At 34.3% G+C, this 12,792-nt stretch overlaps 1 protein-coding gene across 3 annotated transcripts in view; it reads left to right on the top strand.

Moving 5' to 3' along the window:
* The first annotated feature begins 858 nt into the window (after positions 1–858).
* GRM1 (glutamate metabotropic receptor 1) overlaps positions 859–12,792 on the top strand; it is a 443,057-nt gene continuing 431,123 nt past the window's right edge. For all 3 annotated transcript variants that reach the window (XM_051997908.1, XM_051997909.1, XM_051997910.1), the window contains exons 1-2: positions 859–945; positions 2,415–3,429. In XM_051997908.1, the coding sequence (XP_051853868.1) occupies positions 2,667–3,429 (763 nt within the window). In that variant the 5' untranslated portion in view covers positions 859–945; positions 2,415–2,666. The remainder of the gene's footprint in view (positions 946–2,414; positions 3,430–12,792) is intronic.

A 12,792-nucleotide genomic window follows, 5' to 3' on the forward strand; every position in this document is an offset into this window, starting at 1 on the left:
GTGCACAGAATGAGTTGAATGAAAGTGAACATATTACACTTGATCTTGTCTTTTCATAAGTTGGACACATTCTGTTCATCCAACAGCATTCCCAGAGGGATGGTGATCTTACTTCAACTTTCACACAATGAGCTGTAACACCCAGAGACCTGTTGGGGTGATGCCAACCTGAGAGGTATTTGGATAAGTGTTTTTCTCTCCACTGTTTTCATGTGACCTGGCTTACTCATGCTCAATTTAGTTACATCTTGACCTGAAAAATACAGTCTAGATTTGCTTCTGCCTTCATTTGGTTTACCTTCTCTTTGTCTCCCTCTCTGTCTCTCTCTCTGTGTCTCAGTCTCTGCCTCTGTCTGTCTCTCTCTGTCTCATACACACACATGCATGCATGCACATCCCACATCTGTTTCTTATTTCCATTTAATTTTCTTCCTAGTCTCTGTATCCTATTCCAAAAGGCATATGAAATATATTCGGTATGCCTCCACATTTATTTACAATCCCTATTCCTTAGTTAGATTTTGTCTTATTGAAGGGAGGGTAATATATTTGAATAGCTAGAAGAAATACAGAGAACATCCACAAAAAGCAGCATATGTACTTCCTTTCCCAACACCTCCACACTATTATTTATGTTTTACTGGTTTATTAAGAAACATAAAATAATAAAAGGAATAAGAGTTCTCTTTTCTTCTCAGTCTTATCTCCCATCCCCCTTCCACAAATGACTGATTTTTATGCATGAGATAATGGATGAGCCTTGGGTGACCTGTTTTCCCCCCTTTTTTTCTTGCGGTAAAATTATGTTGAAGAAAGAGGGCACTAGTGTACAGCCCATAGCCTATCTTTACCATGCAACTGGATTTGTGCTAAAGCTTCTGTGAACCGGAGAGGTGCCACTGTCTGCTTTGACCAAGGAAGAACAGCACCGTCTCCCAGATTCAGGTAAGGCTCAAGTTTAAATCTGCCAAATATGTTAAGATTGATCTGTAATACAGTAGATAAAAGCTGTCTCCATGTGACAGGCACTGTTCTAATCTCTTTAATTTTCTGCTTGGTATTAGATGCATGTTTATTTATTTTGGCCATGTAATCAGGGAAAGCGTTGAGATCCACTGGTTCTTTGGAATTGTCTTCTTTCTTTCTCCTGCACCCGCTTCCCTCCTTTTCTTCATATCCCCATTCCCATAACCTCTTTTATTTCCCAATTTCTCCTTGAGGAGAAAGAGATCAGGCTAAGGATTGCAGTGGGAGCCAACTTCAGCTCCGTTTGCTTGCTATTGAGAGTCTGTGACTCTATCCCCAAATCAATCCCCACTCCTATTCTTCCCAAATTAATCCAAAAGGTGCAGGAGAAGCCTCAGTGAAACTGGAGAGAGGAAAGGTGAAGGGGGTAAGCGTACGATGTATGCGTGTGTGTGTGTGTGTATGTGTCCGTGCTGTTGCTGCTTTCTGGTGGTTGTGATGAAGGGCACAGGCGAGTAAGTTGAAGGAGTGGGGAAGAGGATTGGGTTAATTCATCCACTGAGTCCTGGCGACTGCAGCGAAAAGATTGAAGCTGCTCGGTGCGCTGTCCAGTGTTCTGAAAGCAGCGGTAGGGTGCAGCTTTCCCACCAATGAATGCAACAGGAAACTATTTCTTTCTCCCTCTTATTTAAACTCTTTTGAACAAAACAGTCTCGACTAAGGTATATATAGCATTTCATCTACCTCTTCTCTTAACTGCGCTAAACTATTTAATATCTTCTAATCAGCCGACTCATCTTTACCACTTCTTCCTTCAAAATGTAGTGAAAGGCTGGCTTCTCAGGCAAACCCAAAACACGTTGACTTTCCCAGGCGTTGCCTTAGTAACTAATATGGATTTTCCCCAAGCTTAAATTTCACACTTGAATTTAATCTTTCATTCTTTCTTTTCCTTCAGTTTGAAAAGTTTATGTAAATGATACATCCACTTCTCTTTTTGACCTTTTCTTTGATTTACTTCACGAGTCTCCAAATTTTCTCTCCTGAAAAAGTTGGCTCTCTTGAAATCAGAGTGAGAATAGAGAGTTGAGGACAACTAGTAAAAACTTCTGGATTGGAATGTTTGGCAGGAAGAAGCAAAAATAAAGGAACACCTTGAAAACTTTTTCAGTTGTTTTTATTTTGACCATCAGGAGACATAGAGAGGGTGAAGGTCAATCTTGAGGATACATAGCTGAGTTTATAAATCAAGTAAGATTTTATAGAGTACTAGGGAGGAATAAAGACAGTATTTCTCTAGCTGTCCTTAAAGTGTCCTTAAATTTTCATCTGGTTGACTCTGACATTTGTTGAAGGGAAAGAATTGAGAAATGATTAATATTCACTGACTATTTCTTCTAATCATAGTGTTTTTGTTTTTATTCTTACTGCATCTCTCCCCTCCCCAGGTACAACTCCTGGCCACAGGGATTCCAGCTGTGCTACTGATGCATTTACTTTGAGACACCTCTGGGGAAAAAAGGCTCACATTTGTCTGAAAACACCTCCAGTGAGTGGAGGTGGTGGTTGTGAAGGACGAGGAAGAAAAAGAGGAAGAAGAGGTGGGGTGGAGTTGTGGCCCCTGATATATAGGAGACACTTAGGGGAGCAGTAACTAATTCAAGAAAAAGGAAACAAGAGACATCTCTCTGTCTCCCACAATGTTCAGGAAAGAAGAGTCTATCAAACTGGCCACCTGGATGTGTATGGCATCGTGCAATAAGATGATGGGGATGTTGTTGGTGCTTTTCCCAGCCATCTTCTTGGAGATGACTCTTCTACCAAGGAGCCCTGGCAGGAATGTGTTGTTGGTTGGGGGCTCCTCTCAGAGATCAGTGGCTAGAATGGATGGAGATGTCATTATTGGAGCTCTCTTCTCTGTTCACCATCAGCCACCAGCAGAAAAAGTGCCTGAGAGGAAGTGTGGGGAGATAAGAGAGCAATATGGCATTCAGAGAGTGGAGGCCATGTTTCATACATTGGATAAAATTAACTCTGATCCCATTCTCCTGCCCAACATCACGCTGGGCAGTGAGATTAGGGATTCTTGCTGGCACTCATCTGTTGCACTGGAGCAGAGTATTGAGTTCATTAGGGATTCTCTGATTTCTATTCGTGATGACAAGGATGGGACCAATCGATGCCTGCCTGACAACCAATTGCACCATCCTGGCCGGACTAAAAAGCCCATTGCAGGTGTGATTGGTCCTGGTTCCAGCTCAGTGGCTATCCAAGTCCAGAACTTACTTCAACTCTTTGACATCCCCCAGATTGCTTATTCAGCCACAAGCATTGACCTGAGTGACAAAACCTTGTACAAATATTTTTTGAGGGTAGTTCCTTCAGACACGTTGCAAGCCAGGGCTATGCTTGACATAGTCAAACGTTACAATTGGACCTATGTCTCGGCTGTCCACACAGAAGGTAGGGATTGCATTTAAAAAACAAATGTACTGGGAATGCAAGGGTATTGAGGGAATGTGGTCCAGAAATTGATATTCAATCCCTTTCTCAACAGCAATATTGGATAATACCTCCCCTCTTCTGACATATATTCATTTAGGGAGGCAGGCAGGGCATACACATTCTTTACTTTCTCTTTCATGAACTAAATATTTCCTGTGGGATAGTGAATATTAAAAAAGCAACAAAACTGCTTTGGCAATTATTCCAGCAATATGTAGAATTATGTAACAAAACCTCACCTTTTCTGTAGTTGCAAGGGTAGGTCTCAGGTAATTTGCTAAAATTATAAATCTGAAGATGTATTTTTCAAAATTCAACACTGACCCATGAATTGGACTAATTCCATATTTATATGGAAATATGATCAATGATCATGGTTCTTCAGCAACTTGAACATGTTTCTGTGACCCCATCACTACTGTTCCCATGCCTCATACTTGCTAAAGTATGTAGGAGTAAGAATCTCCTCCATCACACACTTATGCTGTTAATTCTCATGCCTTTCAAACAACCTCCTTAGAAGATCCTGCATTAAATGAAAAATACTTAGCTGACATAGATATCAGGATGTCATTTAAAAATTTAAAAGGTAGATAATATCCAGAAAGTAACATATTTGTTTTGTTTTCACAGAGACTTGAATTAGCAAAATAATTGATTTTATTAGCTATTTTTCTTGTTCCATATGTCTCTGCCTATACATAGAAAACTATTGTAGGTCAGATGTGGAAGATAACTTAAAGATAATCTAATCCAACTCCTTTCTAAATGAAGAGACTTGGTCCACAAATGCTAAGTTAATCATGTTTGGGAAAGCACAATGCATATAGATATATATGAAAATGAATCTTTGGTAGATTGTTGAAATTTAATTCTTAAGATTAGACACTAGGAAAAAGAAATTAAATGATGATGGCTTTATGTCTTTAAGTAATTTCATAGGCTCAATGATTGTTATATAATTATCAATGCAATACCAAGAAGTATTAAAAGGCTTTTTAATATACTGAATTGAGAAATCAACAAGTTTGATTAAATGGAGCAGCTGTAAAGTAATTTTCAATAAAAATGAATAATTCCATTTCTAATGGCACCATTGCTTTCAGTACAAGCATACAAAGACAGTTTCTTCTCCTCTCTTCAAACATTTATATGTATATAAAACATACATATAAATATATATATATATATATCATCACACTATATTTTAAAAGTGTGTGACTATATTTTAAAGTACATGTGATGATCTATATTATTATTAACTCTTTATTTATGGAAGTTTGGACTGCATTACTGTGAACATTCCCCAATTGACTCATTTTTATTAACCTGGATTAAAAAAAAAGACAACAAAACTTCACATCTCATATTCATCTGAGATACCAACATCTAAGTCTCATTTTAAATATGTGCCTTTTGCACTCTTTATCAATATTGCACATAATTTTCTTTTATACTTACTAAGTAGTCTAAAAGTACATGGTCCAAATATATACAAACTGAATAAGAGAAAACTTCCATAAAGGAAAATGACAAAATCCAGGGTGAATGAGACCAGCTTACTTCATTTAAATATTAAGTAGACATGAACATGTCTATGGGTCATTGATTTTGGGGATTCTGTACTTTCTTACAGGTAAAAATGAAGTTTTATTATTATGAGTTAGTGTAATGCTTTTCATGTTACCTTCATAGGATAGTTTCCATTCATTTTTAGAGAAGGGGATGAAGAATGAATTTTCTTTCTGTTTCTCATTTTATCAAAGAAAGCCTATACTTGGGTGTTATGTGACACCCAGAGTTATCTATTTGAAAAAAAAAGTGACCTGGAACTAGGTCTGTTAATTTTCTTGAGAAAGAACTCATATTAAATTTCCATTGTTGTTTGAGTTTGGGTTTGTTTGGTGTGTTTCTGTTTGCTGACTTGTGATGCTAGGGATCACTTCTAAAAATAACTTCATTAGCCATTTTTCTGCTATTCTAATAATTCCACATGATACTTCATGTGGCTTTTGCTTTTTTGTGAAGAGTTGATATCAAAACTTCCATGCCCACTTATACATAATTTCCTATTCTTTCTCAATGTAAGTTGTTTCTTCTGCTTAATTTATCCAGCTCAGGAACTGAAATTGCCTTTATTTTCTTTTATTTACAAAGATGTAGATCATTCTCCTCTGCCTATGCCCCAGTTACAAGGTCAGTCTTTTCAGGATGCTTCTACCCTGCAATTCAGGGATCTATAGGAGATTAGAGAGAAGTGTAGTTTCCTCAGTCATTGAGTCTTCCTAAATCCTTGTCTAGACTCACTATGACATCTATTCTATAATGTCCATGGTGGCCTGTTAGAAAGTAATTAAAAGCCCACAACTAGTTTTGCTTGTATCACTCAAGGAAATTCACTGGGAATGTCTTTTGAATTTTGGGGATTTTATAGTGGAATTTCTGAGATGCAACAATTTTCTTTGTTCTACCTCTAGTCATTTATTTCCTCTGTTTCTTCTTCTATAATAGATTTTTCTTTAGAATTCCCTATCTTAATAAATCTAGAGAATAGACCTAACATCAAACAAATGCAGCACTTATTAATTAATCCAGAGAGATAAATCTCAATCTCTGTCCCTACTCCCATCCTAAAACTGATTGGCTGATTTAAAAAATATCTGGGTGGATACTCTGAACACCTAAGATTTTTCAGTATTTTTTTTTTTTTTACCAATTACATTTCATTATAAACTTTAAAATACTTTGTATTTTTTATCATATATTAATTTCAATTCTATCTTACTTGCTACCCTTTTTGAACTTCAAATATTTGAATTATACTAATGGCCTTTAAACTTAGCAGGGTAGAGAACTATTAACATAAATATGGTTTTCCCAAGAATATTTTACCTATTTCTGAATATATATGTATACACACACATATATGTAAACATACTTATAATGAGCTTGCAATGAATAATCTGGCTAATAATTTAAAGCTATTTTAAAAATATGATGTAGCAAGAACAGAAATTAAAACACTGAATTTCAACATTTTCTTTAAGCAAATTTTAATTTTTCTTTGAGATGTTTTTCATGTAAACTTTAAATATCATTTTGTTTTTCAACTAGGAAATATTTATTTTATTCTCTTTCCACCTCCAAGGTTAAAAGAAAAGAAAAAAAGAAAAACTTTGTAAGAAATATTATATCTAGCCAAACAAAACTAATTCTCATGGTATTTATGTCCAAAAGTATATGTCTTGAATCCACTCTTTCTGTGTGTGTCAGGAGGTTGGTATCATAGATCATTAGTTCTTTAGAATTATGGTTGCTCACTGCATTGATCATAGAACATTATATCTTTCAAAGTTGTTTATTTTTGCAAATTTTTGTTATTGTATAAATTATTTTTCTGTTTCTGCTTGCTTCACTCTGAATCATGTAAACCTTCCCAAATTTTTCTGAACCCATTCCTTTCATCATTTCTTATATCACAACAGCATTCCATCACCCTCATTTGCCATAATTTGTTATAAAATAATTATGTATGTGGGATTAGGCCAGGTGCTGGGGATATAACATTGAAACATGAGGTGGTAAGTAGAGTAATACTAATACTGGACTTGGAATTAGGAGATTAAAGTTTCAGTGTTGGATTTGTCTGACTATGGACAAATTACTTCTCTGAGCCTCATATTTCTCATGTACAAAATGGGTATAATTATATTTATACTACGTACCTTAAAGTGTTGTCATTAAGAAAGTACTTCTTAAACATAAAAGCATCAAATATATTTATGATATTTGCAATATATTTATGACATTTGCATTTGATTTTTCAGATGAATGTGCCCTATAGGCCATTTTGGATGAGTACAAACATTTTTTTCCTGAAATAGCCTTTTGTACATTCAATAAAAGTAGAAATACAACTTTTTGAACTTATTTGAAAGCATGACTAATTTTCTAGTTGTTTGCTTACTAATGTTTATAATTTTATTATTAATTGAATTCAATAGCTCAGAAAATCTGATATAAAATCATTTTAATCCTCCAGAATCTATTGTCCAAGCATATTATAAATATCCTTTTTTGGGATGGAATGTTTTTGGTGAGTGGTATATAGTAATTTTTTCTTAGTATTAATCATTATTATTGAAAACTTTGTGATATTGACTATATTTTAAAGTAATTTCAGATTATTTCCATATTCCCCATACTAATTTAAGGCATGGAGTAGGATTGAAAGCATGTTATTGATTGATTGAATATTGAATGAAATACTTAAGGAACAGATCGAATGGTAGGCTGGACATGAAATCAGTGAAGGAAGGAAATGACCACATAGACTTTTAGTCTATTCTGTAACAAGCTGCTCACCTGGAATCTGGGCCTTCACAATATGCTAAACAGAATACCAAAATAGCCTACTTCTGTGGTGAATAGCTTAGCCAAGGACACTATGTTCTATCTTTATGATGAAGAGCAGGTTTCACATCAAAAGACAAATTCCTCATTTCAAAAGGTTGAAAACAACAATACTTAAAAATAATTTTGGCTAGTTACACTGAAAGTCTTCTTTGGATATGTAGCATTTTCATTATATCATGAATAGATTTTTTGCACTAAATTTCAGTTCTTGCCTCTCATTGTTTTGCTTTCAGATAGTTATTGATTGAACATTTATTAGCATTCTTGTGTATCCTTTCTGAAAGTGATCTATGTCAGTGGCACTGTTGTAAGTAAAACAAAACCTTACTTGTATGTTTTATATAAAAACAAAACAAAACAATGAAAGATGCTGATATCCATGTATGAGTAACATTTTATTTTGTTTTCCTTCTCCACTGAAGTTACACCCTTTCTTTGATGTTACTAGATGATTGAGACAAAACATGTACTTCATTAAACATAAAGGCTTTTAAAATGGGAAACTCTATTTTGAACAGACGATTTAATAAGCATTGACTAATGGTACCACACAGAACCATTTTTACTTATTAAACACATTTTGATCAATTTCATTTCTGAAAGTACTTGTGCTTATTATATCCATTTGAGGTTGGCCTTTTGTACTTTTGTCCTCCATTGATTTATTGTAAGTACTCTTCAATTACAATTCCACTTTTTGTTATTAGGATCCTCTTGATACAGCATAATGACTATTTTGTAAGCTCCTGAGCACAATGTCCATGTCCCATTGTCATTCTGGAACATTTCTTTGCATATAGGAGGCACAATTTGTTCTTCTGAGCTAAACTGAATCAACTTTTCCTATATTTTGAAAAAATCTCTGAAAGTACTGCAATCTTATCAATTCACTGTCTTTTAGAGTCTCTTTTTCTCTTTCACCAGCATGGCATCTCTATATCTTATCCTCAGCTATCACCTTCAAAATCACATCAGAATCTTCTGATTGTGCTTCGCTTACCTTTGTGATGTTCTATCACATCATGTAGTCATTTATTTACTCTTAGCTTGTTGAGTTCAATTAAAATTTTCTTTTTTTTTTTTTTAACTCTGGGCTTTGGGAATGTCCACATGCTTTATTCCTTTTACAACTATCTGTTTCTTCTACTGATTGTCCTATCTTCTCACCATTTCTTTTGTCTGTTTTAGTCTTTTATCATGGATGCAGGTTTGACTTGATTTCCTCTTATATTAAGAGATGGGACAGATGCTAGGGCCACAAGAGAGGTACCTCTACTAACGGATTATTTATACAGAAATATAATGACTTGATGATGTCATAAATCTCTAGGCTACTGGGAATTCTTCAGGGAGACATACCAGTATGATGCAAATGGCATTTGTTAAATAAAGACATTATCTTCTATATCTCTTGTATGCATTGAATGAAATCTGAAAAATTTAAAGTGCTATGTAACTGTTAACGATTATGTTACCATTTTATGATGAGTTAAAGAGCGAAAAAAAAGCATGTAGAAAAGCTGCTTCTATAATGTATAATGAAACCTGAGGAGCCTTAAAACATGAACCTATATATTTATATATGTACCTCAACGTCCATATGTAACTGGAATTGCAGTTCTCCATAATATACCTAACATGCTTTTCTTACAAACATCTGCTTCTCTTCCAAGTAGCCAATATCCTAAAAATATGCAGAGCTGAACCTTTGAAGAAAGGGCCAAGTATCTCTAAACTTCTTAGGTAAAACAACTACTATTCCTGAATTTCAAGGATGAGTATGGTCCTAGTTATAGTATATGATGTCCTTTAAAACAGATCACTTGTATTTTGAGCCAACTACAAGCTGAATACAATTATTTTTCTTCATCAACTAAGTATATGTCTCTTCAAGCAAACAATTGCACATGAAGAAAATCGTAAAAAGCTCTCTCACATAAGTCCATTTTCTTTTAATTGCTCAGAATCATTCAAAACATACATTGGTAATGATCATTTGAATGAGCTACAAAGAACTCCTTAAAACCAAGCCAAACAAAAAAAAATATTTGTGGAAGGGGAAAGAGGATCCAGAGTTTTCTGCCCCTTGGAAATCCTATGCTGTGATCCAAACATCATGGGAATTTACTTAAAATTTTCTGTAGAGATTTCTCTAATCATAGATGATGAAAAATAGGGCCAGACAATTATGTGGTAACCCATGCCCCAGGCATACAAGATTATTTAGCCTAGCAATTCTTAATCTTTTTGGGTTATGGACTCTTTCAGCAGTCCAGAGAAGACTCCTTTGTATAACTGATATTTTAAAAATTCATCATTGAAGGAAAAGGTAAATTTGTTGGAGATTAGTTAAAATAAAGATGTATTTTTCTCATCTAATTTCATTTCTCCCTTCTGCCTCCAGAACTGGAGGATTCAATATTATTATCTAGTCTTTCTAGGTCAAAGGTCTGGGTGATGGAAGTTAAAGGAAAGAAGCAATTTGTTATTTTTCTAGCTGATGTTAAGTGCCAATATATGCCACTTGTTATTCAGTACTTTGGCTAATAAATACTTCCCAGAGATAGATATTGGTGAAGTGAGACAGTGGAAAGTGTCCTAGACTTGGAGGCAGAATAATTAGGTTTTCTATTCACTGACTATATGAGTGTAGGCAAGTTTCTTAATCTTTTCCCCCTCATATATAATGGAGAAAATATTAGAATAGCATCACCTAGAGATCAGTTAAAACAATTTACACTAGGGTAAATGTTTTGGCAAAAGTCACTCTTCTGTACTCAGTTGCTCTATTTATATGGTTGTGTGAGTTTGAGTTCAACAAACCAGCCCCCTAGACCTTGTAGATGATCCAGGACTGTTATGTATAAAGTGTTTTGCAAATTTTAAAATGCTATATACATGTGTTTTATTACCTAAACTAATACTTTATTTACTGATGAATAATCTGGGGTTGTTCATTATGGTGATTCAGTGTATTTTATCATTTGGATTTCATGAAGGGCAGAATGAGAAAATCAATAGACAAATTGTTTATAGCATGCTTGGATAAAACTGCTTACCTTAAACTTCCAAATATAGAGAGGCAAAGAAAACTACTTACAAGTAACAAATAAAACAACTTTTTCTTTATAAATCAATCTGATCAGGGCAGAGGCAGATTATCAATATATGACCAGAGTAGATTATCAATTACCACCCTAATTCAGGGAACTAAAGCATACTATTTTTAACTCTTTTTTGTTTTTTTCTTTTTCTTTCTTTCCTTTTGTTCTGGTTTTTCTTTTACAACATGATTGATATGTACATATCTTTAAAATGATTGTAGACATGTAACATATATCAGATTGCTGTTTTGGGAAGGGGGAGGTATAGGAGTTATAGAGAAAAAATTTGGAACTCAAAATCTTACAAAAATGAATGTTGAAAACTATCTTTACCTGTAATTGTAAAAATAATATATTACTGAGGAAAAAGTAAAACAATAAAAATCAACATAAAAGAGAAAGAAAATGTTTTTATGAATGTTAAAGACACCAAAAGATTTTATTTTTGTAGTTGTAGAAAAGTTTCCTAATGCTAAGTATGAAGAAGGATTCAAATTCTGATCTGTAAAATGGGGTGATACATTTCATACTTCTGGCAAGGTTGTTTTGAAGGTCAAATGTGGTAATTTATGTAAAATGCTCTTCAAATCCTAAGTGGAATGGGTCAAAAGTTCTGCCAATCAGTAGTGGTATTGCCTGTATGACTAAGCACTTTGCTTTTAGTCTGGGCAACATAGGAAGAACTAGTCTTAACATACAATAAAAACAAAAACAAAAACCCAGCAATGAAGAAAGTCACTATATTTTCTGATTGGTTTCTTAACAAATGTAAGTCTTTTCATTCATGTCTAGTATATTATTCACACATTCTTTTATACTGTTTTTTTCCTATGCCTTCAGCTCTAATTATTTTCTTTTCTCAATCCTCTCTTTTTTTTCTTCTAGTATCAGGGGAAATGTTAACTTTCTCCCTTTCCTGTACCTATATCTTAGATTTCATACCTTCTTGTGTCTTGCTTAACCTAGCTCCATCAATCATTCCCTTGCTGTCATACATTGTCAATTTCTCTCTGCAGGCTACTTCTGAAACTAAAAATCAGCTCAGATCTCACCTTTAAAAAACCTTTTTTTCTTGTCTCTGCTACCCTTTTAAGCTGTCATTCTGTATTTATCCTACCCTTTGCTGACAAAGTTCTAGAAAATGTAGTCTATATACTTGTTTTATTTCCTCACAACCTACCCACTAAAACTTACAGAATAGAAACACAAAACTTTAGAGTTCGAAGAAGGCTCTCGATGGCCATCTAATCCAATTCTAGCCTGAAAGGGATCACCAAATAACTAATACAATGGCAATTTAGACTATGCTATAAGACGTTCAGTGAGGAGGAACCCACTCACTCCTTAGGCAGCCCATTTCAATTTTGGATACTTTTAATTATTCACAAGTGTTTCCTGACATCAAGCTTAAAATTGCCATCTGCCTTCAAATGTCTAAACACTGCTCCTGATTCTATTCTCTGGGGCCAAGCAAAATATCTCCATTTTTTCTTTCATATGATAGCTATTTTATCATGATCTTTCTGAAATGTCTATTTTCCAGGTTAAACATTTTCAGCTTTTCAACTGAATTTCTTTTAGAAAACTTAATCAATAATTTATTTTTCCTCAATTACGTGTAAAAAGTTTTAATATTCTTTTTTCCAAAAAAAATTGAATACCAGATTCTATCCCTCCCTTCTTCCTCCTCCCCACATTATTGAGAAGGCAATTAATTATGCATATGTAATCATGCAAAATATATTTCCATATAAGTCATGCTGTGGAAGAAAACAGGAAAAAAACACCAAGAAAAATAAAT

The sequence above is a fragment of the Antechinus flavipes genome, chromosome 4 (assembly GCF_016432865.1).
Source record: "Antechinus flavipes isolate AdamAnt ecotype Samford, QLD, Australia chromosome 4, AdamAnt_v2, whole genome shotgun sequence".
NCBI classification, from domain to species: Eukaryota; Metazoa; Chordata; class Mammalia; order Dasyuromorphia; family Dasyuridae; genus Antechinus; species Antechinus flavipes.